Genomic DNA, 24,471 nt, shown 5'->3' on the forward strand with positions numbered 1-24,471 from the left:
AAACTTGTTTTCACACGTAAGGTATCTTTTCGTAGACCAGGTCACATATTCGAAAAATACAAAGGAAAACCTCAAATTTTAAATAAAATCAAAAGAATTTTTATTCCATATTTCTTCTCTAAAAATATTAAATAATTGCACAATAACATCCGAAAATTATTTTCAGTTATTATTTGGGCGAGATAACCAAATTGAGAAGAAAAAATTCAAAGTAAAGAAATAAAACAATTTTAAATGAAAATGGAAACTTAATAGGTTTTATTTCTTTTTTAAGAAAATAAGCACTTTTTGCAGTCTCTGTAAAAAATAACAAATACAACATTTTATTTTAATTAATTCGTAAACAGAATTTTTTTGGAAGGTAAGCAGAAGAAAATTGAAGGAATTAAAAAACGCACAAATTCCAAACACATTTATTATTTTGAAAAAATCTGCAACTAAAATATCTTTGCCCTTTTCATCTATTCTGCTCACAAGAAAACGGGAAAATAAAAAAGATTTGTAATATTATTAAAAAAATATTTTCTCAGATTGTAAAACATATAAAACAGAGGAAATAATTATCTTTATTCCATTTATATATTAATAATATTGTATAATTTTTCAGGCAGTTGAAAGTTATTGCTAAACTTTTCAGCAGTTACTGAAAATATTTAAGCTAATATATAATAGTAAAATTTAAATTAAGCAACACTTGAAATTAACACTGCTCTTGAAGAAGAAAATTTATTTTTAAATTTAATTTGTAAATTATTATACATTTTCGTTAAAAATCGTAATATTTTTAAGTTTTATACACTAATTAAGTTTTTCTTGCCACAAATCTTATATTTTTGTTGGTTTTGTTTTTTTTAATTCCAGGTTGTATTTAGAATTTCTTTAACTACATCGACAAAAATTCAGCGAATAATTTAAAAATCGGTAGTATTTTTTAGGATGTTTGTCCGATATATTCTCTTTTTCGATTTTGTATTTTGCATTTTGTTTTGTTTGTTCGATATATTCTCTTTTTCTATTTTGTATTTTGTATTTTGTTTTGCTAGAAATAGCAATTGTTTAATGCTGTTGCCAACAGTGTTTAAGGAGTTTTTTATTCCATATTTCGTTTTCTTTATTGTTAAAAAAGTAATTCGGGTTATTTCCCTACTGTTATTGGGAACACTTTGCTACAAAATATTGTACATCAGCAATTTAAGTTCGGAATATATGTATGTATGTATGAATGTATGTATGTACATTTTTGTATGTAGTTCATTTCCAACTCCCTTTACATTTTAACAACAAAGTTTGTCGAGTTTTTCCATTACTGTTTTTTTTTCTTATAAATTTTCAGCTTTGAGTCTCATTAATATGCAGAAATCGACTTTTTTTGCAAATATTCACATATTTTCACCTATTCCTAAAAAAAATCAAAAAGAAAATTGTAATATTTCAAATTTTTTGGTGTCAAATTCATCAATCATCTCCATTTTCATTAAGATTTAAATTCACGTTGTGTATGTATGTATGTATGTATGTGTGTACGTATTATATGTGTTTTGCTTTTATTTCTTAGTTTTTGGCATTGGTTTTTATTGATTAGCAGTGTTTGTCTTTTTCTGGTTGTTTGGCGCTTTTTTGCCCAGCCAGCCAGCTAGCTATTCAGCCATTTTATTGCACCCACGCAGCTGGCGCCCACAGTGGCTCATTCTCTATGCGTTGCACCGTGTTCATCAGCTGTTCGAAAGCCGTTAGTAGCTCGCCATTCACTATGACCTCATCGAAGAAATGGCCATAAAGGAAATCGATGCGTTCAGCTGATTTAAGCATGTCGTTGTATTCTTCGTCCTTAATTGAAAAAAGAATAATATAAATATTAAATTTTGCTTTTTCTATTGTGTGCACTGTAGAGTGACAAAGTTACGTTAGCAGCAAAGGTTTTAAACTTGGCTAAACTTTGCCGTAAGCTTTTGCTGTTCACAAACGAAAGAGAGTTGCCAGTTGATTTGACTTAATTTTCAATATTGGCATAACGAATTTGTGAAGTTAAATTATTTTCCATATATATTAGGCCGGGTCGATTTGTGGGGAGGCAAAAAAATCGCCCATTGCTCTGTGAAAATCATATTCTAGGGATCAAAATAAGAAACTTCGCCGAAGGAACCATACCTCTAAAACGAATTCTGATGTCCCCCAATCTGGGTCGAACTTTTAGTTTCTTTTGTGGGGAGGCAAAAAAATCACACATTGCTCTGTGATAATCATATTCTAGGGATCAAAATAAGAAACTTTGCCGAAGGAACCATATCTCTAAAACGAATTCTGATGCCCCCCAATTTGGGTCGAACTTTTTAGTTTCTTTTCTATAACTCACTTAAATTAATTTTCATGTAAAGGCCAAAAATGGTGATATTTTGAAATGATTGTATGGGGAACCCCCCAGGGGAGTTCCAAGGGGTGTGCCACTGGCATGGGTGGATCGGCCGTCCAAAGTTAGTGGGGGTCGGTCATACATTTGGACCCGATTGGAGCACTCTAAATGGGTCAAAGTGGGATTTTTCAAAATTTGCCCCTACCCCAAAGTTCAATCCAAATTGGGGGACATCAGAATTCGATTTAGAGGTATGGTTCCTTCGGCAAAGTTTCTTATTTTGATCCCTAGAATACGATTTTCACAGAGCAATAAGCGATTTTTAAATCGACCCGCCCTAATATATGTATATAACATCGCTGAATATTTATATTTTTGTAAACAAATGGGAGCAAATACTGCAGAAACTGCTCTCCAAAAAATGGTTAGATTGGGAAACCTTCCGACAGAATATTAGAATGATTGCATAATCAGTTTGCTATTTTTAAGACGCCGTAGTATGTATAGTAGTGAGTTCTTGAGTTCTTCTATTCTAAAGCTATAGACGCAGCTTTCAATAAACTGAAAAATGGTTAAGCAAATTTCTTGTGGCAGTACTCTAATTGAAACGTTCTGGGCTCTGTGGTCAAATAATAAAAACATACCATTCTCTTATTAGTTCCTTGACTACTTTTCTTTTTACAGAGTAAATTCAGCTGTCACACTTCTTTCACGCTACTTTTTCATACAAAAGGTTTAATAGCAATTTTTCCAGGAGTATTCTTCATCACTGTTTTTAGCGATCTAAGCGGTATTTTAATGATATAATAAGCAGTTTGGTGTCATGAGAATTTAATCTTAGGGAATAGATTTCGATTGTACATCCAAACAAACTTTCGATATCTTCGGCAAAACCATTTTACCTAGCTTTTAATTCGTGTAATTTAAGCACACATTTATAATGTAATCAGTCTAATTAGATTTTTCTATACTCAATTTATGCTCCTTGTTGTTCAAGCATATCCGAAAACGTGGTTGCCGAAGAACTAGCTGGAGAAGGCATCTAGATGGCTTCAAGCGTTAACTGGATTCATTAACAGGTTAACTTGGATTCACCATCATCGGCCAAAGAAAAAATAATCTTAAGAGGATATTCTAAATGTTACTGAAACCCAGGCGTGACGTAGAGGTGATCGCAGCTTTTTCTATTGAACATGGGCCTATTGACCTCATGCTAGAAAACTGGGTATAGCTTGCAATGGTTACTGCCAAATTTGCTGAGATCTGAATGAACAGTAGAGGAAAAGTTATTGAGAAACGGGGACCTCTTACTGGGAGCGTTTGTTATAGGTACTACGACTTCAAAATGACATTGATTTGCTATCAAGACGTTGAGTTACTGTGCTGCCATCTTAAGCCATATACATATCTAATGCCGGTAAATATTATAAGTACATCTTAAAAAATATAGTACTCGTAATACGAGAGGCGTTCGGAAATGCTAATTGTGCAACAGGTTACTTTGTCCCCCGTTGAAACATAACACAGGTTAAAAATATTATTAATTTGAAGTAGAGGCTTGCACTCTTTTCTCCTCTTCATTGTGCTTACCGTAAAACCGCGTGCATTGCTCTCATCGAACGTCGACTTGGCTCTCGCCTCGGTGCGCGTCTTCTTCAACACATCAAATTCCGGTGGTTTTATATGGATTATGAAAGGCTTTGTCTGCACGGTTCGTAAAGCCTTGATAGCTTGATAGTGTGGACTCAACACGCAAACACAGCCGGCATTCACAATCGATTTGACGCTCTCACCAGAGGTACCATACAGTTGACCCTTATACTCGCCATGTTCGATAAATTTGCCAGCAGCAATATCGACCTCCATCTTTTCGCGTGCCACAAATATATATTCGCGACCGGCAACCTCACCGGTACGTATCGGACGAGTGGTGTCTGAAATGTGCAACGGAATATAGGTCATTTGAATTACTGTGAGATATACCAGCTCAAACCACGTAAAATTTACTCACATGGCACTGGACTTCGGAACTTTTCGGGATCGCGTGCCACCAAGCGGCGCCTTAGCTCGTTGCGACCCACGCCTGGTGCGCCGATCAACACTACTGGACGGTATACGCCCGGGCGTGGATATAATTTGGCCACCTCTTCATAGGTCGCGATCATTTCACGATCGAAGTCATCGTTTTCTGTTAAATCGTACATAATCTTTTTAGTTTTAGGCTGACGACATGAGGAGGTGCTACTGCTAGAATGCATTATGGGTGTACCGGGCGGGGTGGTGCATATGGAAGCGCAAGAGCCCTCTGATGCATACGATTGATACGACAGATTTTGTTTTTGATTTTAGATTTTTCGGCGGGAATTTAGGGGTCGAATTAGTTATTAGTGAGTGATGATGTAGACGTTGATGAGGAAAATGGCGGTTGGTGAATTATACACATATACAAGTAAACAGCCATGCAAAAGTAAACACAATTAGAACATTTTTATTTTATTTTATGAAATGTTTAGAGTTAGTGAAATTTTGTTTTTATAAAGTATATTATATACACAGTTTAGTACGAAGTTGAAACAAAAATAACTCACTCTTCGAGTCGGCATCGTTTGCCTCCAATTGTGATCGTTCGTGTATAATACGCCGCTCTTGCAGCGCGCGGCTGGGTATTAGACCAGCGCGGGCAGTGCGTTCCGACTCTTTACGAGCCTGCCACCAATAGGCATCATCCTGCAATGAAAAACATATATTTTATATGCACATTAAACACGTATGAGAGAATACAGTAGATTACGCAATTTGTGCTTAAGCTGCCCGGCTCTCAGTGAATTTGACTGATATAAGATGTTGAGTTGACTTAATTGTAGAGCTTATGGTTTTCACGCGGAGTTACTTGTCTCGCCAGGTGGTGGAACGTGGAATGCTTGGTAGACATGCAGGGTAGGTGGGAAATAAAATACCACTCATGGACCAAAAGAAGCAAAAAACCTACTTGACTGATAATTGACTTGCTAACGAATTGTAGAGAACATTACTTCGGATACGACGCCCAATGCTCCAAATTTGAGGTAAAGGAACTATAAATATATACGACATTTTTCTTCGTATTCTTTTTATACCCGCGCACTTTGCTCAAGGGTATTATAATTTTGTTCACATAACGGGTGTATGTAAACAGCCCAAACAAATCAAATATGTGATATATGTAAGTATGTTAGGGCTTGTCGATTTAAAAATCGCTCATTGCTCTGTGAAAATCGTATTCTAGGGATTAAAATAAGAAACTTTGCCGAAGGAACCATACCTCTAAAACGAATTCTGATGTCCCCCTATTTGGGTCGAACGAAAAATCCCACTTTGACCCATTTAGAGTGCTCCAATCGAGTCCAAATGTATGACCGACCCCCACTAACTTTGGACGGCCGATCCACCCATGCCAGTGGCACATCCCTGGAACTCTCTTGGGGGGTTCCCCATACAATCATTTCAAAATATCACCATTTTTGGCCTTTACATGAGAAAAGAAACTAAAAAGTTCGACCCAAATTGGGGGACATCAGAATTCGTTTTAGAGGTATGGTTCCTTCGGCAAAGTTTCTCATTTTGATCCCTAGAATATGATTTTCACAGAGCAATGGGCGATTTTTTTGCCTCCCCACAAATCGACACGGCCTAGTATGTATATACCAAAATGCTCCAAATAATTACAGGAGTCCATTTAGCCATGTTTGTCCATCCGTGTATTTCAGTGACACTGATTAAAAATATTATTGTTTTTCCAAGATAGTTTAGCAAAGAAAATTACGATATCGGTCAATAACCACACCCCCGTCAAGTATATAATTTGTGCTCGATAACAAAATTAACCATCCCTAGTCATCAATCCATATCAAGAGCTTAGCGAAAGCTTTCGCCAAAACGAAGATAAAATTAACGAACAGAAAACTCGCCATTACTTGCAAAAACGCTAGAAAAAGAGACGGATCAGCTGAGTTTGTTTAAAAATGTTTGTGTTCCCATAAATATAATGTATATACTCGCGTTTTTTATTTGTTTTGATTTTCCATTTTATTGTTTTTGACTAAAAGCTGAAAATTTCAAACCATCGCAAGGGTTTACAAAACTGCAAATTCCAACAAAAATAAATTTGTTTATTTACAAAAAGCTCAATCATATGCTTTGAGTTCATATTTTTTCATGACGTGTAGTTTTTGTTGGCCAGAATTTCTCCTACTGTCACTTTGCTATCTCAATTTTCGAGTAATGTATAATTTTTTGGCGTTACCGAACGCCTACTTGCAAAAATGTTATTCCAAACACATTTTTCTGTTATCGACTAATGATACTTCCCAAAAAAGAAAAAAAAAACATCATCATATCTTTGTTATACACGAGCAAACTCAATTTAAGTACCTTAATGATGAACCTTAAAAGAAATTCGACGCTAATAAAATTTAAAAAATGGGCTCTGGTATGCCCACTTTTGGATTAATAGCCTTTCTTACTTATATTTATTTTGTCCCTCTCTTCTTTTATCTCTCACACATTTCATCTACAATTACGCTACAACAAAGTTAGGCTCATTTTTCAACTTCAACCTGTGCATTCTTCTATTCTACTCTACTTGCATATTCTACTATACTATAAAAGTTATGAGTAATGATCGTTTGTCCTTACCTGCGACACGATATGTAAAATATCGCCTCGTTGAAATGCCAGTCCTGCCTCTTTGCATGGTATATAGGGATCTGTTTCAGGATTGTAGTCGAAATGCGCACGTACCCGCACCTTAGACTCGCGCTGGCCGCCTTTCCCATCAGATGGCACTAAATTAAAAGTGATCGTGCCTTCGGAGTTTTGCTTTTTTTTATAAATTAAATATTTAGTATTTCGTATTCTATGGAGAAGGTTTTTAACGCACCAGAATACTTAGCACATCACCTGGTGTCTTTCCCTCCACATTTATGCCATTCACCTCGATAACCTCATCGCCCACATGTATCAGTCCAGAACGATCAGCAGCGCCACCATGCATAATACGTGCGATAATTATTTTCCCAGTTTCTTCGTCCGTTTTGATGGTTGCACCCTAAAATTTAATTGGGCGAAAGGCATAATACAATGATGACTGGAGGTATTAGTATCTAGTGATTTGATAAGCATTTGTAAAACGGAATCTAGCAATGCACTGTGGTACAAAAAGAGCAATTTTGTGTAAATTTGCAAAATAACATTCACAAATTACGACATCGAGAGGTGTTATATTGGTTTTTCTGTAATTTAGGTGTTTGTTTTATAAAGTGAGTTTCGCGTGCCATTGAACATATGACCATTTATAATAAATTTAAAAAATCTGAAAAAGTTTGAAAATTTCTATATATTTAAGTCAAACATAAATAGTTTATTCTGATCTACAATATAAAAGTTGATGAAATGGTACACATCCGACTTTATGTCGGATCAGAATTTAAAGATGACATTATGCTTCCAAAAAGAGGTACTTGACAGATACATATGTGTGTGGTAAAGCCAATTTTAAGTTACAGCGTTCTACAAGGAAGGTGAAAAATAGAAAATAGGATACATTCATCGATCCCGCTACAGTCAACATAGCGAGACGAAGTCGACAATAAAGCGATGGTTTCAAAGATTCGGTTCGAGATATGGATGCCAAAGATAAATCCCGCTCTGGCGCGTCAATTGTCAAAAATGAGAAAAAAATCAAGGAAATAGTAGAGTCCTGTGAGCACTTATTCCATTGCTTAAGAACTTAAGTCCACCCATTTTTGAGGCGGTAATGGCGATAAAAAGTGTGCCATATATGTATTTGAGCAACAGTTCGAAAAGTTCGTGGTGGAGTTCTAGAGAGCCGGGTCAAATACTAACGGCTCAGAGAGGTTTGCTCTATGTTTGGTGGGATTGGAAGGGAATTATTTACTTTGAGCTGCTCTCATTGGGCCAAACACTCAAGATGGATCCCTATTGTGAGCAACTAACTAGATTGAAACATAAATGTTAGTGAAGAGAAAGGGTATTGCGTTTCAACAAGACAACACTAAACCGCAAATTTCTTTAACGCGAAGCTCCTAGAGTTTAGACGGGAGGTTATATCGCAAATGTCCCGTAGTTCAGACCTGGATTCAAGCTTTATTACCTTTACAAAACTGACCTCAAGAGAGAATGAGAACTGTGTGAATGAAACTGGTTAATCCTTTTTCTAGTAGGGCAAATATTTCTTCAATATCGAAGATGGACTAAAGTTATTGAACGTAACGGTGCATATTTGATATAACTCTGTTATTCTTAGCTATGTTAATTACATCTCTGAAATATAGCAAAGCAAATTGTCATAATCTGTCAGAAGACTAGGCGAAGACATATAAAATAACGAGATATGCACTCTTAAAAACTATGGTAACATTAGTAAAAATTATTGCTACTTCAAATGTTTTATAAAGAACCTGCAGTTTGTGTACTGATATTGCACGTGCAAAATACTCATCACCGTAAAATTGTCACTATTATGAAAAAATCAGGACAACCTTCAAATTCGAAGTGGGATATCTCTTACTAACGTTGATACTGGGTAACAATTTGCAGATAAAGTTGTCACGCGATATAACAAATCGAATGATTAAACGAAACGGGTGGACCATATGAACGCCCAGAGCGTGCGACGTCGCTCTATTAGATTCTATTAGACTATGCCGTGTAAAAATTCTAGGGACTAGAGATATGTACCAAGGCCCGCGGGACGAGTTGGCCCGAAAAATTTAGTTGACAAAATGGACTGCTGTGAAACTGGTCAGGGAAGTCATTTAATTGCGATTTCCTTTAAAGGAAAAATCGTTGATAAACATTTAATTCAGTTTTAAAAGTTGAATAAACCACCTTCTAATAGGTTATTCTATGTACCCGTTATGTGAAATGATGTTACGTGAAATAAAAGAAGTTTGAGAACTGCTGGACCAGGCCGTGTAAGTTGAGTTGGATTTTGGAAATAATAGCCTGACCTATTCATATGAATTTAGAACAGTTAATAGCTAAAACTTTAAACTAACCGAGAACATTGCAACAAAGTATTTATATAACTGTTTCTGTGTAAGTTGAAGTGAATAAATAAATATTTTTTGTACATATTCAGCTTTTATTTTAGAGAGAGTTTTTAAAGCAAAAATTAAGAGTATTTCAGGTAAAAATAAATATTTTGTAACGAAATATAGGTATCTTTCAGATTGAGCTCGGTAATGTTACAATTCAGTGGCGGATGATACTTTCCATAAGCATGTTGGGTTTTTAATTTCCCAAATGCCGAGTTAAGTTAGTTTATACGAGTTAATGAGATGGCAAGCCTGATAAAAATGCAAGGCAACTCGGTATCGATAGAGCTAATGCTGTTGTGTTGAAAATAATTTCATTTATTTATCCATTCATTGAAATTGCAGCAGGATGTTTAAGTTAATAAAACTAAAATTGAATATATTTCGGCAAATTTGCTGTTTGTTTTTTCTCTCAAAAAACTAAATCTCCTTATTTGGCACTTCATCTAGTAAGAGTGAAAAATATGTGCGTTCAGGTTTAGACATCTAGCCGAGTTAACGAATACCGCATTGTAATGCCACCGAACTCTATCTGAAGACCTCTATAACATTGTATGTGGTGTTATTGGTGGTAGTGCATAAACGGTTTCACGGTACACAACTAATTATTGTATAATACAGCAAAGTTAGCAGGAACAGATATTGATATACGTATGTAAGTATGTATGTACGTACAAGTATTAAATTACATATATACATAATTTGTTTTAAGGACATTTACTTACAACAATCGGTTCCGCACTTTGTGCTCCTGACTGTGGTTTGAAGTGAGAGAGAGTGTGTGTGAAATACACGAAGTACAAATTTTGATAAAAATTGAGAATTTTGTTGCTTTTTTTACAATACTTAAATATTGTAAGTAGAATACATAAAAAATATTTAAACGTTTTTAATGAGCTTTTTACAGTAGCAAACAGAGTAGAAATAGTTTTAACTGGACAATGTACATACTTATATGCAAAAACACACAGATTTTTACAGGTAGGTGTAAAAGACGATGATGAAAAGTGTAGCAAATTTTTACAAGAGTCTCATTGATTACGTAAAAATGACTGATGAGGGATTGTTTTATTGTTTTTCTATTGTATTTATTACTATAACGAAAATAAAGCACAAGAGGATGTGTAAAAATTACTGTATTAAAGAGAAGGAAGAGAGAGAACTGAAGGTTTCAAAAAATTGATCAAATATGTATAAGGCTAAACTGGAAACAGAGATTATTTACAATACATAGGTAATTTAGATGTTAGGGATTTAAAGAAAGAGTAACAACAGAATACTTATTAAAATATATATTGGTAATATTAGGTGAAGTAAAAAGATCTGAGCGTTTTCCGCCGTATGTCTTTAGTGAGTCGGATGACCAAATATTATATATACATATTTTTTATTTTATGCTAGTCCCTAAATTTGCGTGGTTTCGAGATAAATCAAATCATATAAATCAAAATTTTCTAAACGTTTCGGGAAAAAATTAAAAGAGGAGATTGAATATTGTAATATCGATCTGTAAACATTTTATATCAAATTAAGGGAAAAACGCATTTTTTCAATGAATAAATAGTAGGTTTTTAATTTTTTTGGTCAGAGAACAAATCCAGAAGGTAGCGAAAAGAACAGCCTTTTGACGGTTCGGTGTGTAGCAAGGCCAACTAGCTTCATTGACACAAGACAGCATTCCCATACACAGATAAAAAGAAATCGATACTATACATTTTTAAAGATAAGAAAGAAACGCCGTACTGGCATTTTCCATGGAATATTTATGGTATATGGAGTATTTTAATCCTCCATCGACCAAAAAACATAATATTTTTCAGATTTTCAGTCCCTGGAAAAAATACCAATTTGGCTCAAAATCGAAATATCAAATTTAGCAATAAAAACACGGAAAAGTAACAGAAGTCTATATATTATATAAAAAATAAATAATTGGCGCGTACACTTCTGTTAGGTGCTTGGCCGAGCTCCTCCTCCTATTTGTGGTGTGCGTGTTGATGTTGTTCCACAAATGGAGGGACCTACAGTTTCAAGCCGACTCCGAACGACAGATATTTTTATGAGGAGATTTTCCATGGCAGAAATACAGTCGGAGGTTTGCCATTGCCTGTCGAGGGGCGACCGCTATTAGAAAAATGTTTTTTATTAATTTTGCTTTCACCGAGATTCCAACCAACGATCTCTCTGTGAATTCCGAATGGTAATCACGCACGAACCCATTCGGCTACGGCGGCCGCCTTATATTAGTTTCCATTATTTTCTCGGTAGATGACTGTAGTGATCGATATCTCGTAAAGTATGAATTAAAAAATTTAAAGTTTATGCTCTTTATTAAAGTGACATTTCACACTAAAAAAATTCGTTTGCTGTTTTTTGTATGTTCCATTCATTTGTGAGTTACAGGATGTCAACAAAGAGAAAATTCAGTACATTTTACAGTTTTTCTTCGATAAAGGCGAAAATGCAAGCCAGACCGCTGAAATTGTGAATGGTGTTTATGGTGCCGATGCTGTAAATTACGTGCAATTTTGGTTTCGTTCAGGCATTTTTGATGTTAAAGAAAATGTCGGTAAAATCACAGAAATAATTGAAGTTGATGGGCATGTTAGTAGTCGTAGCATCGTTCAGGAGCTAAAGATCGACTATAAAAAAGTTTTAAAACATTTGCGCAAAAATTGTATGCAAAAATAATGGATTTCTTTTTCCCCAAACTAATATTCATAGAAAACAAATCAAAACATGTCGGAAAATAAATACAAAACAAGAAAATATTTATTGTGTTTCACATTTTTCTAACGAAATGAAGCAATGCCACAACGACTGATGAGTGTTAAAACTTAAGTTTTTGATCAACTTGAGGCTCAATCAGAAAAATTTCAATACACTGTAGAAAAACATTGCGGCATTCGGGGACAAAATGGGAGGGGGTCCAATTTCTTACAACTTTTCCTCTTTTATAAATGCTATACCGCAGTTTCGTCCCATTCGCTTAAGGGTAATTATAACTGTATACCTATGTTAGTTTCGTGGTCGAAATAAAGCTAAAAAACGTTGAGAACTTTTTCCTTCACCAATATAACTTAAACTCGTATTTGATTGCTTAAAAGGAGATTTAATTTTAAAGCTTTAATCACTATATATGAGCTAAATAATTTATTCCGTGAAAGCGGAGATCGTTTATTTTTCTTTATCAATAAATTGCAATAACAATAACAAAAGCTATGAATAAACCAAATATGGTGAAGCTGATTGAAACCTAAGCGTACTCTATGTAGTTGTTTGTATGCGTCATTTGTTTAGTTATTTATGTGTACATTTTGCCATTGTGTCTGAAAGGTAGAACTGAGCGTTGATGCCGCAGGACTACACCTGCGCCAATGATGTTAATGATGATGTTAATAAAAAAAAAAATGATTCGGTGGTGGTTTTATGCAGATTTTTGCTTACTATAGTATTGTTGCTTTGAATGGCCTGGTGTGGGTGAAATGATTTAACAGATTCTGTTTTTATATTACATTTTATACAACATTTTTTTGTAGTATAACCAACTTGCTACTACCCACAGCGTACTCACCAATGGCTCGTTGCTTTTCACCAACTGTACAATTTTAATAGTTTTCTCATCCTCATCCATTTCAATCGGTATTTCCGGCAGATGTGGGTAGAAGTCCTTCTGGGCAATGGCATCGTGTGCATACAAAAGGCTCTACAAGAAGACACACACATAAGTACTATATATATGTACATACATATAAAATATATGTATATGTGTAAATTAAAGCTAAATTGAAGTTGCAAATTGTAAATTGCACCTGTAAATGCGGTTCTTGCAACAAATGAAAGGCATCTTTGCACTCCTCGTTCAGGTGGCAACGCTGTGACAGCTGCTCCAGTACCTCATATAATATCTGCAGCAAAAATAAGCCAAAAATTCAAATAAGTGTGCACAGTGTAAGTGACATATTAATATTTTTTCATGTGTATGTGTAAGTGCATTTGAGTCGACTTACCTGTCCGGATGTGGAGAGCACTGGCGCCAGTCGATCGTCTCGACCCACTTTGGCCACTTTGGTGTGCACATTGACGAGTGCATTCAGCTCCTTTGATTCAAGTAGCGCTTTGAGAAAATCGATTTCCTGGTCATTGGAGAGATTTTCCGCCTCCTTTAGTGACGTTATGAGTTTTGAAAGTGCTTCATTGTTCCAGCAAGAAAATATATGAAGAGGGTTAATACAAATAGCAGCAGTATTTTTGCAGCGATTGCGAGAGGAAGGATAAGGGCGGTGGTGGGAGACAGTCAGTTGGTAGCGGAAGGTGAGTCATTATGTAAATACACTGGTACACAAAAACTAAAGGGTCCTTCAAAAGGTGGGCGTGGATGTTGAAAATAAAACACGTAAACAATTTAGGTTTCAAGATTTTTGAGGGAGGAGCCTGGTTTATGAGGTCTAAAAATTGCATCTCTTTGCGATTTTTTTTTTAAGGAAAAAATTAATATAGCACTGCAAAGTTTTTTCTATCTTTTAATGAATATTTAAAAGGTATAAAAAATTTTTGTACTGGTTAAAATAAGTTGAAAAAAATGTTTAACATAGGAATTAGTAGTGCGCTGCTACGCTGGAGTTTCCAACTGGCGTACAAGATACAGCTCGTAATTATTATCTAAAGCAAAAAATTCAAATGGATTTCTAATTATCATGATTTTTTATTCTAGATGAACTAAGAAAACTTAGAGCAATTCCAAAATTTCAACTTTTGACGTGATAACGTCTTATAATTCGATTTAGCGGGCTGCACGCACGAAAAAATGTGTCGTTACCTTGCTCATTAGTGTTACCTTGCTCATTTGTCGTTACCTTGCTTATTTGTCGTTACCTTGCTCATTGCCGTTACCTTGAATAAACTGCAAGCGAAAGAGCGGAACGAACAGAGCAAACGAACGGCAACGTTCGACATCTTGCTCTCTCCTAAGTGAGCGTATATATGTATGTATAGGCGCATATGTAGGTATGTAAATTCACATACTTGTATTTGCATATGCCTTCTTCCTGTGTGCATGGTAATGAACCATTTCTCTGTTGAGAATAGGACGATGATAGAAAAAGTAAGAAATGAAAAGGAGTGTTTCGAGTGTAAAGTGTCTTGAAAAAGGCAAATCGATGATGGTGGCTCTTAGTGTTGTTGAATTATTAACGTCTGATGCACAATCGAAATTGAAGATACCTTTCATGAATTTGATAAATGTTTCGTCTCTATATCCATACAAAATATCTATCAAACAAATAAAATTAAAACTTTGTTTTGAAAATTGCAACCATTCCATCAATATTTTCTTATGACGTTGTCACGTTAAACTATCGTCAGTAAACCGACTTTTCAGACAACCTCTTTTTCTGGAGGTTTTAAAGAAAAAAATGCCTTTCTATAAAAAAAATTAATTTCAACTTGGTATAAAAATCTTGAACATTTTTTTTAATCTATTTTGTTAGTTCAAATAGAAGAGAATTTAATACTGAAGGGAACAAGCTATGATTCATTTCAAAAGGTTCATTAGTTTTTTTTTCAATTATGTACGCCAATTCAAAGAAATCATAAAAATGAAAAGTCGAGAAAAGAAGATAAAGTTTGTACTATAGCTGTCCGGTCAAAGCGTAACTACCTAACGCTCGCCTACCTTTGGCTTTGTATCTAAGGAAATATTGAGAATTAGGCTCTGTAACTTTGTGTGTATATTCTGAAATATATTAGGAATCGCTTAAAACGAAAAAATTGAAATACGGGTCTTAACAAACATATCGCACCCTAAATACAAAAGGGTCACAACTCAAAATTTTCCACACTCGAGTTTGACTTGTTTACAGTAGCACAGAAAACAAACTATGTGACATATCACGCTGAAATTTGTCATGTAAGCTTATAACAGTCCTACTAAAAAACAAAAAATTTATTTTTGCCATATTTCATCCGCGGACCGTTTTATTGATAACGTCTCGTTCATATTTGAGCAGAAGGAACATTTTGAGTTGTGACCCTTTTGTATTTAGGGTGCGATATGTTGAAAAGGTCGCAATTCAAATGCCCACTGTGAGTTGGTAACAAATGACATCCTCCAAACAGTCAATACACGAACGCCTAATTGTGGAAAACGTCGATATATCGATTCAGCAACACCTTGCACTGCAGCAGCAATATTCTCACCAGTACGTCCAGTTTTTGGTCTGACAATCCTTTTTCTATCTTCGACAGAACCAGTTTCTTGCAACTCTTTCACCAACCTTTGAATTGTCGACTCATTTGTACTTAAAGATCGACCATTTTCACAATAAGTTTCAATAATTTTAACGTGTTCTTCTATCGTGAAAAATCGTACATTTGTGTTTTTGACAAATGTCAGAGATTACATAAAAAAGGTACCGTCTAGGAATTACTGACCTCTAGGCGTCACTTTGGAAAGACCCTTTATATAGCAATCATACAAATATGAGGAAAATATATTTAATGTGAGAAATGAAGATAATGTGTGAGAATGAGTGTAACCTGTAAGGGAATATGTATGCGAGTATGTGGAACATTGAAAATTAATTTTTCAATCAGTTTTTTCAAAACTTCAGTTTTCTCGTATCTCAGATATTTTAATATATAGTTTCTTTTACGGCATTTGATACTTACCGGGATCCCAATTCGTATCTGTAGCCATAACTGCTGCTGTCATCCTCTCAGCTCACCAAACGATTTTTTCTAACTTGCACTATAAGTAAAGCATAGAGAAAAGAGAGTTTTTAGGTGAAAAATACTTTTACTGTACAAATATCTCATTTTGGATCAGGGTCTATTTGATTTGGATATGTGGGAATATAGGAATATATGTATATATGGGATATATGTGATAGACTTGGCTATGGTGTCAACTGATAGACAAGAACTTTCTGCTTCGATTTCGTTATTGGACTGCCATTGATTTGAAGGGTTAAGGGCTGACAGGGCTTGAAAATATTTTTTCTACAGTAATTTAATTTATTTCATAAAACTTACAATAAAGAGCTATTACATAATACTGGGACTTAAATTCATAATATTAAAAAAAAAATATTTTAAATTAAATTACAACTATATGATGATCATAAAAAAAATTCTGAATCGATGTTTTCTTTTGGAAAATAAAAAAATGGTAGCTTCTAAAAGTTTACAGTTAAAATTTCAAGGAAACATTGCGTAACACAGGCGCACAAATTCACTTTTTTGTTTTTTTTTTTGTATAGGACAGGTTTTCGATATATTTTTATGCGCTGAATATGGTTATGGGGTCAAAATTGCCCATCATTTATAGTTTTTAGAAAAAAGGGGTTAAAATCCATAACAATTGGGTTTTGGATATTTTCGCCTCCAGATTTCTCCAAGAACTGATATGATGGAGACTTCAACGAATATGAACGAAAAGTAAAGCTTGAATATCTTACAACGCCGCAATCTTACCGCAGCTTACTTTTGGGTTTGCTGCCACTAGCGCGTTGAAGCGCAAACACAATCCAAAACACTTGTCAAATCTCATTAAAAAGTCATAACCCAAACCCATTGCAAACCCATCTGTCACAGCGCGTTTGTGTTGGGTTTGCTCGCATATTAATAGTAAATGGTGGCAATAGTGTTCATTTACGAGATTTTTTCTCTTTTGTTATTGCATTTTTATCAAAACATGGCAACAATATTTGGCAGCCGAAGTTTAAAGAACGAAACAAACGAATTACGATTTAATAACAATTTCCATTAAAAATGTTATGGAAACAGTTGACAATTAATTCTCTCAAACCCAAAACCTGCAAGCCGAGGGTTTGCCTTTGGTGGAAACTTATTATTACACTAAATAACTATACTCTTATATTAAAATTTTTGTTAAATAATATACAATTAAATAGCCAGTTTACATAATTACAATCTAACAACAGTTTAATAGCTTTTTAACTCCTGTTACATATTTATTCTTTTATAGCAATCATTAGGTCGATTGGTCGAGTTCCTTTTAGACGTCTTTTAGCCTCTCTTTCCCTTTCTAGAAGTTTGTTGATTTCTGCATTGTACATAGTACATCAACTACTGTGGGCAAAAAGTAAGGTGAATTTATTTGTCAAACTTCGCGGGATTAAAATTTCGCTCTAGTTATTCTTTTCATGAGTTGGCAGCACTGGTAATAACATCTGGGCCAACTTTCATGTGAATGTCATTATCAGTAATATATTTACGCTTGTGTTTACCAAACGACCAAAAGTGCATTTTTCGATTTTTACAATGTCTGATTTGATTGAGCAGAGAAGTGCCATCAAATTTTGTTTGCAGAATGAAATTTCGGCTGCGAAAACGTTTAGCATGTTGCAGAAGGCATTTGGTGATTCGACCATGTCGCAGAAAAATGTTTATAAGTGGTGCAAAGACTTCAAAGAGGGTCGAGAACGTGTTGATGACATCGACGTCAATAAAGTGAAGGAGTTAGTGCTCAAAAATCGTCGGTTGACTGTTAAAGACCTTACTGATATGATCGGAATATCAGCAGGATCTGTGAGAACCATTTAGAAAGACCATTTGGGCCTATGAAAAGTCAAATCTCGTTTGGTACCGAAAACTCTCAATTTATTGGAAAAAAGTCGTCGCGTTGATGTGTGTGAAACAATGCTTTCAGACTATTAGGACAAGCTCAAATGCATCATTACGGGAGATGAGACTTGGATTTATGCTTATGACCCTGAAAAAACTGACCAATCAAGCGAATATCGCGCTAAAGGCGAGGCCAGGCCGAAAAGAGCACGTCAAAGTCGTTCAAAAATAAAGGTCAAGATGACAGTTTTTTTCGATTTTCGTGATGTGGTGCACTATGAATTCCTTCCACCTGGCCAAACTGTTAATAAGGAATATTATTTGAGCGTTATGCGTCGTTTATGTGAAGCAATTCGTCTAAAAAGACCAGAATTATGGGCCAACAACTCTTGGTTTTTGCATCACGATAATGCACCGTCTCACACTGCACTCGTTCTTCGTAACCATTTCGCCAAAAATTCCACGCATATCGTTCCGCAACCACCGTATTCGCCTGATTTGGCTCCGTGTGACTTCTGGCTATTCCCAAAACTCAAGAGACCACTCCGGGGAACGCGTTTCGAGTCGATTGAGGAGATAAAAGCTGAATCGAAGAAGGTGCTGATGGCTATACCAGAAATGGACTATTTGGCATGTTTCGGGGATTGGAAAAATCGTTGGTATAAGTGTATTTCATCGAGAGGGGATTATTTTGAAGGAGATGAAATTGATTTACAAGAATAAATAAAGATTTTTCATTTTACAACCAAATTCATCTTACTTTTTGCCCTCAGTATTATTTGCTTTCTGCAATTTCTTTCAAATTGACCATCGGAAATTACCCCAGCTGTAAAGGTTAAAATCATTTCTTTTCTAAAACCAAATTCTTTGTTCCTATAAAAAGAAATAAATTAAATTTTATGATTTTTTGGGTTTTGTTAGCTTACACTGAGAATAAACGATAAAAATGTACAATTTTTGTAGTAACTTCAATTGTAGTTAGGAACTACGATATTCGTAGAGAGGCAACATCAAAAAGTAAAACAGGATTCCTCGTTTCCACGACAGTCGGTTCTACGTTACCGAAACGATTCGGATTTATATCCGCCCAAGGACTGTCACACCAGTAGCATTTCCCATATGTAAGTATGGGGAATGTTTATGCTGCTACAACAACAACAAAGCAGGATTCCTCCTTTACTTTAAAGGACTTAGATGCTTGGCAGATATGACTGCTTTCCTAGATTCCAATTTTTTCTCTGTCCCAGTTGAAATTATTTCGAAAAATAATTTTGTAGTTATGAGTTAACTCCAATACAAAAACATACAGAATATATGCTCAAATATAAGAGCATTCATCAATATACGTACATATTTACTCGTATGATATCTCCAAGTGTTTTCTATAATACAAGTATTGCAACTACAAAGGCCTTGGAACGTTTAACACAATGATATATGTAGGTATATGCACATATCATTGAATGCTTACGCAACATTTAAAGAAAAGGTGGTACGACTTTTCCAAAGAATGCCAGGAGTGGCGTGTTTCCTGCTTCTTCGACCTTGTTATGTGCTTTGTAGCTTTTGACAAAGAAAAATTTCGTGACTTTTATATTTGCATGTCAGCCAACACTTAACATTTTGGGGCTCATAAGTTAAGTTGTTTCCATTAGAAAAATGTTTTTGTTTTGTGTCTTATTATAAATTTTGGTTGCTCACCTGCGTACATGTATTGTAAATATCGTAAGACAACTAAATTTTATAGCTAAAGTGTGGTATCTTTTGAACACAACCCCAGAATTCATTTCATTTCATTAAATCAAATCTCATTTTTGCCCTCAAATTTTATTGTCATTTTGGCGCGCCAATTCCACACTGATTTCGGCCAAAAACCCACTCTGCATGGATATATTTGTAAATATAAACATATACATATTTGTGTTTTTCGACGCTTTGGCGCCTAAAATCATATCATGGAAAATCATGCAATGTAGAGCAATTCGACAAGAACAAATACTCGTGCATGGCATGATTTACTATACATAAATGTGGAAATACAAGTAAATGTTTGTACAAATGCACATCAGCAATCAGCGAACGAAATGGTATAGAAATTTTTGATTGCCTTGCTTAATATACAAGTATGCGTATGCGTATTTATTCCTGGCTAAAAATCAATGATATTTATAACTTATTGATTGGAGTTTAGCGTGCTTGCAATGAAACGTCCTTGGCCGACAGGAGATATCGATTGCAGAAGAGACGGAAATTGTTTTACACATCGGGTATATGGTATGATATTACGTAAGCGTTAAGAATAGTTAAGAAATTGGTATCATTTTACGCATGTGAAATCAAAAATATTGCTGCCAGATTTAATTCTATATTTCGGTGATTCGAGATCATCTTTCAGAGTAAAGGAAAAAAAATATTAGTGATTTTTCGTTGGGATTTTATATTTTGTGATAATTTTTAATTAAAATATGCTTTCCCCTTATTTGGCGAACTCTCACTAGAAGGTTCATCCTTGAACGAAAGACTCTGATAATTGGGCTTCAACTGTTGAATGTTGAATGATCTCAAAATGGATGAAACTATTAAAAAATGTCTGTAACAAACAATTTAAATAGGTTTGTGTGAAATTCATAAATAAATTTTAACTTTAATATTTGCATATGGTATGTCCGAGTTTTGCTTATTAAGGGGGGAGCCTGGTTTATGAGGTCTAAAAATTGCATCTCTTTGCGATTTTTTTTTAAGAAAAAAATTAATTTAGCACTGCAAAGTTTTTTCTATCTTTTAATGAACATTTAAAAAGTATAACAAATTTTTGTACTGGTTAAAATAAGTTGAAAAAAATGTTTAACATAGAAATTAGTAGAGCGCTGCAACGCTGGAGTTTCCAACTGGCGTACAAGATACAGCTCGTAATTATTATCTAAAGCAAAAAATTCAAATGGATTTCTAATTATCATGATTTTTTATTCTAGATGAACTAAGAAAACTGAGAGAAATTCCAAAATTTCAACTTTTTGGAGGTTTTAAAGAAAACAAATGCCTTTCCATAAAAAAAAATTTACTTTAACTTGGTATAAAATCTTGAAAATTTTTTTATCTATTTTCTTAGCTCAAATAGAAGAGAATTTAATACTGAAGGGAACATGCTATGATTCATTTCAAAAGGTTCATTAGTTTTTTTTTCAATTATGTACGTCAATTCAAAGAAATCATAAAAATGAAAAGTCGAGAAAAGAAGATAAAATTTGTACTATAGCTGTCCGGTCACAGCGTAACTACCTAACGCTCGCCTATCTTTGGCTTTGTATCTACGGAAATATTGAGAATTAGGCTCTGTAACTTTGTGTGAATATTCTGAAATATATTAGGAATCGCTTAAAACGAAGAAAAAAATTGTTGATTTTTTTGACCTTATAAACCAGGCTCCCCCTTAAGATGGCCACGTGTCCGAATGGTCTTGCGCGTCATTTCCATTCATAGTCATATTCTGCTATTCGAAATCCACTGTGAGCAGGCACTGGCAAACCTCTCCCATGAAAAAACTTCTCACCATTCATCAACTATTCGGCACGTATATCAGCCATATTTTAATTTTACACTGCCACCTCATTTTGCAGTTGGTTGTAAGTCTTTCACTCAATTCTACAGTCTGCTGTAAAAGTTTCGAGAATTTTGAATCTCTTTGCATAAATTCAGAGCATTAAATCAACTTTAAGTGATACCAGTGAAACCGAAAATTCGAAGAAGTTTTTCGAAAGGAAAATATTTCGACAGAATTCTGCAGAATTACTACGAGTGCATAATTATACAATAAAAAATCACAGGACATTACGCAGATTTCGTTGATATATTGTAGTTCGCTTGATATCAAAGGTGTATTAAAAAACCATGCAAAAAAAAAAAGAACAATTTTGTATTTAAAATTCACGCATCGCAAAGAGTATTTTACTAAAAATATCAAAAAATCTATTTGTCATAAGCAATGCGAAAGGCGGTTTTTACAAGAAAGTAAATCACGCGAAGTTTTGGCAGAACATTTAAATGAGTTTTTTTGTTTGGAGAAATTCCAAAGCTTTCCTATTTTTCAACCTAGTTTTCCTATAATACATATTTTAAAACCAGATAAGATATGCTACATACAATTTGCTACAAGTGCTGACATAATTTCAATGGAACACATACAACTTCTCAAGTATATGCAAATAGCACTGTAATATATTCGGAAGCATGAGCCAGCAAAAAGACAAGAAACTAAGTTCATATATTTGTGTGTATGAAAACAAAACAAGGAGTAGTTTTTGGAGTGCATCCAAATAATGGCTGCCGGTCTAAATGCGCATGAACTCATAATTCAAATTGCACACAAAACTTCAATCACAATTCGCACACATAAATTTGAACGTGCCTGCAGAGATATTCTCTCGTCGCAGTGCTTCTCTTGCCTATACAGAAGGAAAATATAATATATATATATATATATATAATTGGCGCGTACACCCTTTTTGGGTGTTTAGCCGAACTCCTCCTCCTATTTGTGGTGTGCGCCTTGATGTTGTTCCACAAATGGAGGGACCTACAGTTTCAAGCCGACTCCGAACAGCAAATATTTTTATGAGGAGCTTTTTCATGGCAGAAATACACTCGGAGGTTTGCCATTGCCTGCCGAGGGGCGACCGCTATAAGAAAAAACTTTTTCTTCATTTTGGTGTTTCACCAAGATTCGAACCTACGTTTTCTCTGTAAATTCCGAATGGTAATCACGCACCAACCCATTCGGCTACGGCGGCCATTTTAATATATAATATAGGAAAATATAAGAATTTTACTTGGCGAAGTCCTAGAGAGTGTAATTTATCATCGCGGTTTCCTTTTTTCAATAGTTTGAAACTAATATGCATTAAATTTGACTGATGAGTTTCGGTAAAAAGTAATACAATTGTTGTAGTAACGTCGAAGAAATGAGGGAAACAGCGAGACTTTGTAAGGGCCTTCATTTAGGCCGCTCAGTAAGGCTGCTCCATTCGAAAACCTGAGGGCTCATACACCATTTCCAAATCGGAAACTTTTAATGCTCTACTCGAAACCCATTTTCCGGGTAGTAGAACTCTCTCTGAAGTTGAGAGTGGCATGAACAATAACGGTATCAACCGTGGAACCTCTAGGTACAGCTGGTATATTGCTAGTCGGATAGTGACAAGGGAATCGATAAGGTTTTCCTTGTCTTCCTTTGAGAACTTTAAGTCCCCTGGATATGACGGAATATATCCAGCAATGCTTAAAAAAGGAGGAGACAGGCTGATTGAGGCCCTGAAAAAGATCTTTACAGCCTGTCTTGCATTTGGTTATATACTATCCCAATGGCGATGCGTAAGAGTAGTATTTATTCCGAAACTAGGAAAAGATGACTATTCCCTAGCAAAAAGTTTTAGACCAATCAGTTTGACATCGTTCATGTTGAAAAGTCTGGAACGAGTGGTGGAGAAACATATTCGAGAAGTCCACTTAGTAGAAATCAACACGCTTACCAGAGTGGAAAATCATGTGAATCAGCCTTACACGATCTTGTTAGCAAGATTGAAGCCGGGCTGGAAGCTGACGAATACACAATGGGCGAGTTCGTGGACATTGAGGGGGCTTTTGATAATGCCACTTTCGGCTCGATATGTTCTTCTGCCGAACGACATGGAGTTAATCAAGCCATTATAAAATGGATATATTCCATGCTCTCTGAGAGGCTGTTAACCGCTGGTGGGAGCAGTGACGAACAAATCACAGTCAGGGCCAAGCAAGGATGTCCTCAAGGGGGTGTTCTTCTCCTCTGCTGTAGTGCTTCGTCGTAGACTCTCTATTAGTAGAGATGCAGGAACTTGGTTTTCACGTTCGAGAGAACGCGAAGCAAACCTCAAAGATTGTTCAAGAATGTAAGAAGAAGCTTAATTCTGTCGCAAGACAAAACAGCCTTGTACTTATATGGGTTCCGGGACACTCCGGTGTTCAAGGAAACGAAATTGCCGACGAATTGGCCAGCCGTGGATCAGCGGTGCTCCCACAGGAGCCAGAGCCAATATTCGGAATCAGTCCCGCAGGATTCAAGAATTGGATCAGCGATTATGTAGGCAATCTACATAAAGAACGATGGTCCGGTCTGGAAGGCTGCAGAGCTGCAAAGTGTTTTGTGACAAGTCCGAACAGAAAACTGTCAAACTTTCTACTAAAACTTAGAAGGAAAGATATTCGGTTGATGGTCGGCATCATTACAGGACACAACCCATGGGGTCAGCATATGACCACCATTGGAATCATCGAGAATCCGGTATGCCTGCCATGCTTGGAGGAGGCGGATAGCACTGAGCACTTTCTCTGTGAGTGTCCTGCGTTTGCTAGAGCAAGGCTACGAGTATTGGGTTCCGATGTCATGAGAATGAGTAATATTCGTTC

General features: G+C 35.4%; 1 protein-coding gene across 7 annotated transcripts in view; it reads right to left on the reverse strand.

Annotated features, from left to right (window-relative positions):
- Nucleotides 1–440: 440 nt before the first annotated feature.
- The window catches only part of LOC128868868 (MAGUK p55 subfamily member 7), a 44,858-nt gene continuing 20,827 nt past the window's right edge, over nucleotides 441–24,471 (reverse strand). For 4 of the 7 annotated variants that reach the window (XM_054111422.1, XM_054111421.1, XM_054111419.1 and 1 more), the window contains exons 3-13: nucleotides 16,117–16,195; nucleotides 13,458–13,639; nucleotides 13,260–13,355; nucleotides 13,022–13,153; nucleotides 10,173–10,202; nucleotides 7,269–7,436; nucleotides 7,025–7,207; nucleotides 4,939–5,077; nucleotides 4,362–4,655; nucleotides 3,941–4,284; nucleotides 441–1,827 (exon numbers count right to left, since the gene is read on the reverse strand). In XM_054111422.1, coding sequence (XP_053967397.1) covers nucleotides 1,651–1,827; nucleotides 3,941–4,284; nucleotides 4,362–4,655; nucleotides 4,939–5,077; nucleotides 7,025–7,207; nucleotides 7,269–7,436; nucleotides 10,173–10,202; nucleotides 13,022–13,153; nucleotides 13,260–13,355; nucleotides 13,458–13,639; nucleotides 16,117–16,159 — 1,788 coding nt within the window. In that variant the 5' untranslated portion in view covers nucleotides 16,160–16,195 and the 3' untranslated portion in view covers nucleotides 441–1,650. The remainder of the gene's footprint in view (nucleotides 1,828–3,940; nucleotides 4,285–4,361; nucleotides 4,656–4,938; nucleotides 5,078–7,024; nucleotides 7,208–7,268; nucleotides 7,437–10,172; nucleotides 10,203–13,021; nucleotides 13,154–13,259; nucleotides 13,356–13,457; nucleotides 13,640–16,116; nucleotides 16,196–24,471) is intronic. The other 3 variants (XM_054111424.1, XM_054111423.1, XM_054111425.1) reach the window with 3 other exon arrangements.

Source organism: Anastrepha ludens, chromosome 6 (assembly GCF_028408465.1).
Source record: "Anastrepha ludens isolate Willacy chromosome 6, idAnaLude1.1, whole genome shotgun sequence".
NCBI classification, from domain to species: Eukaryota; Metazoa; Arthropoda; class Insecta; order Diptera; family Tephritidae; genus Anastrepha; species Anastrepha ludens.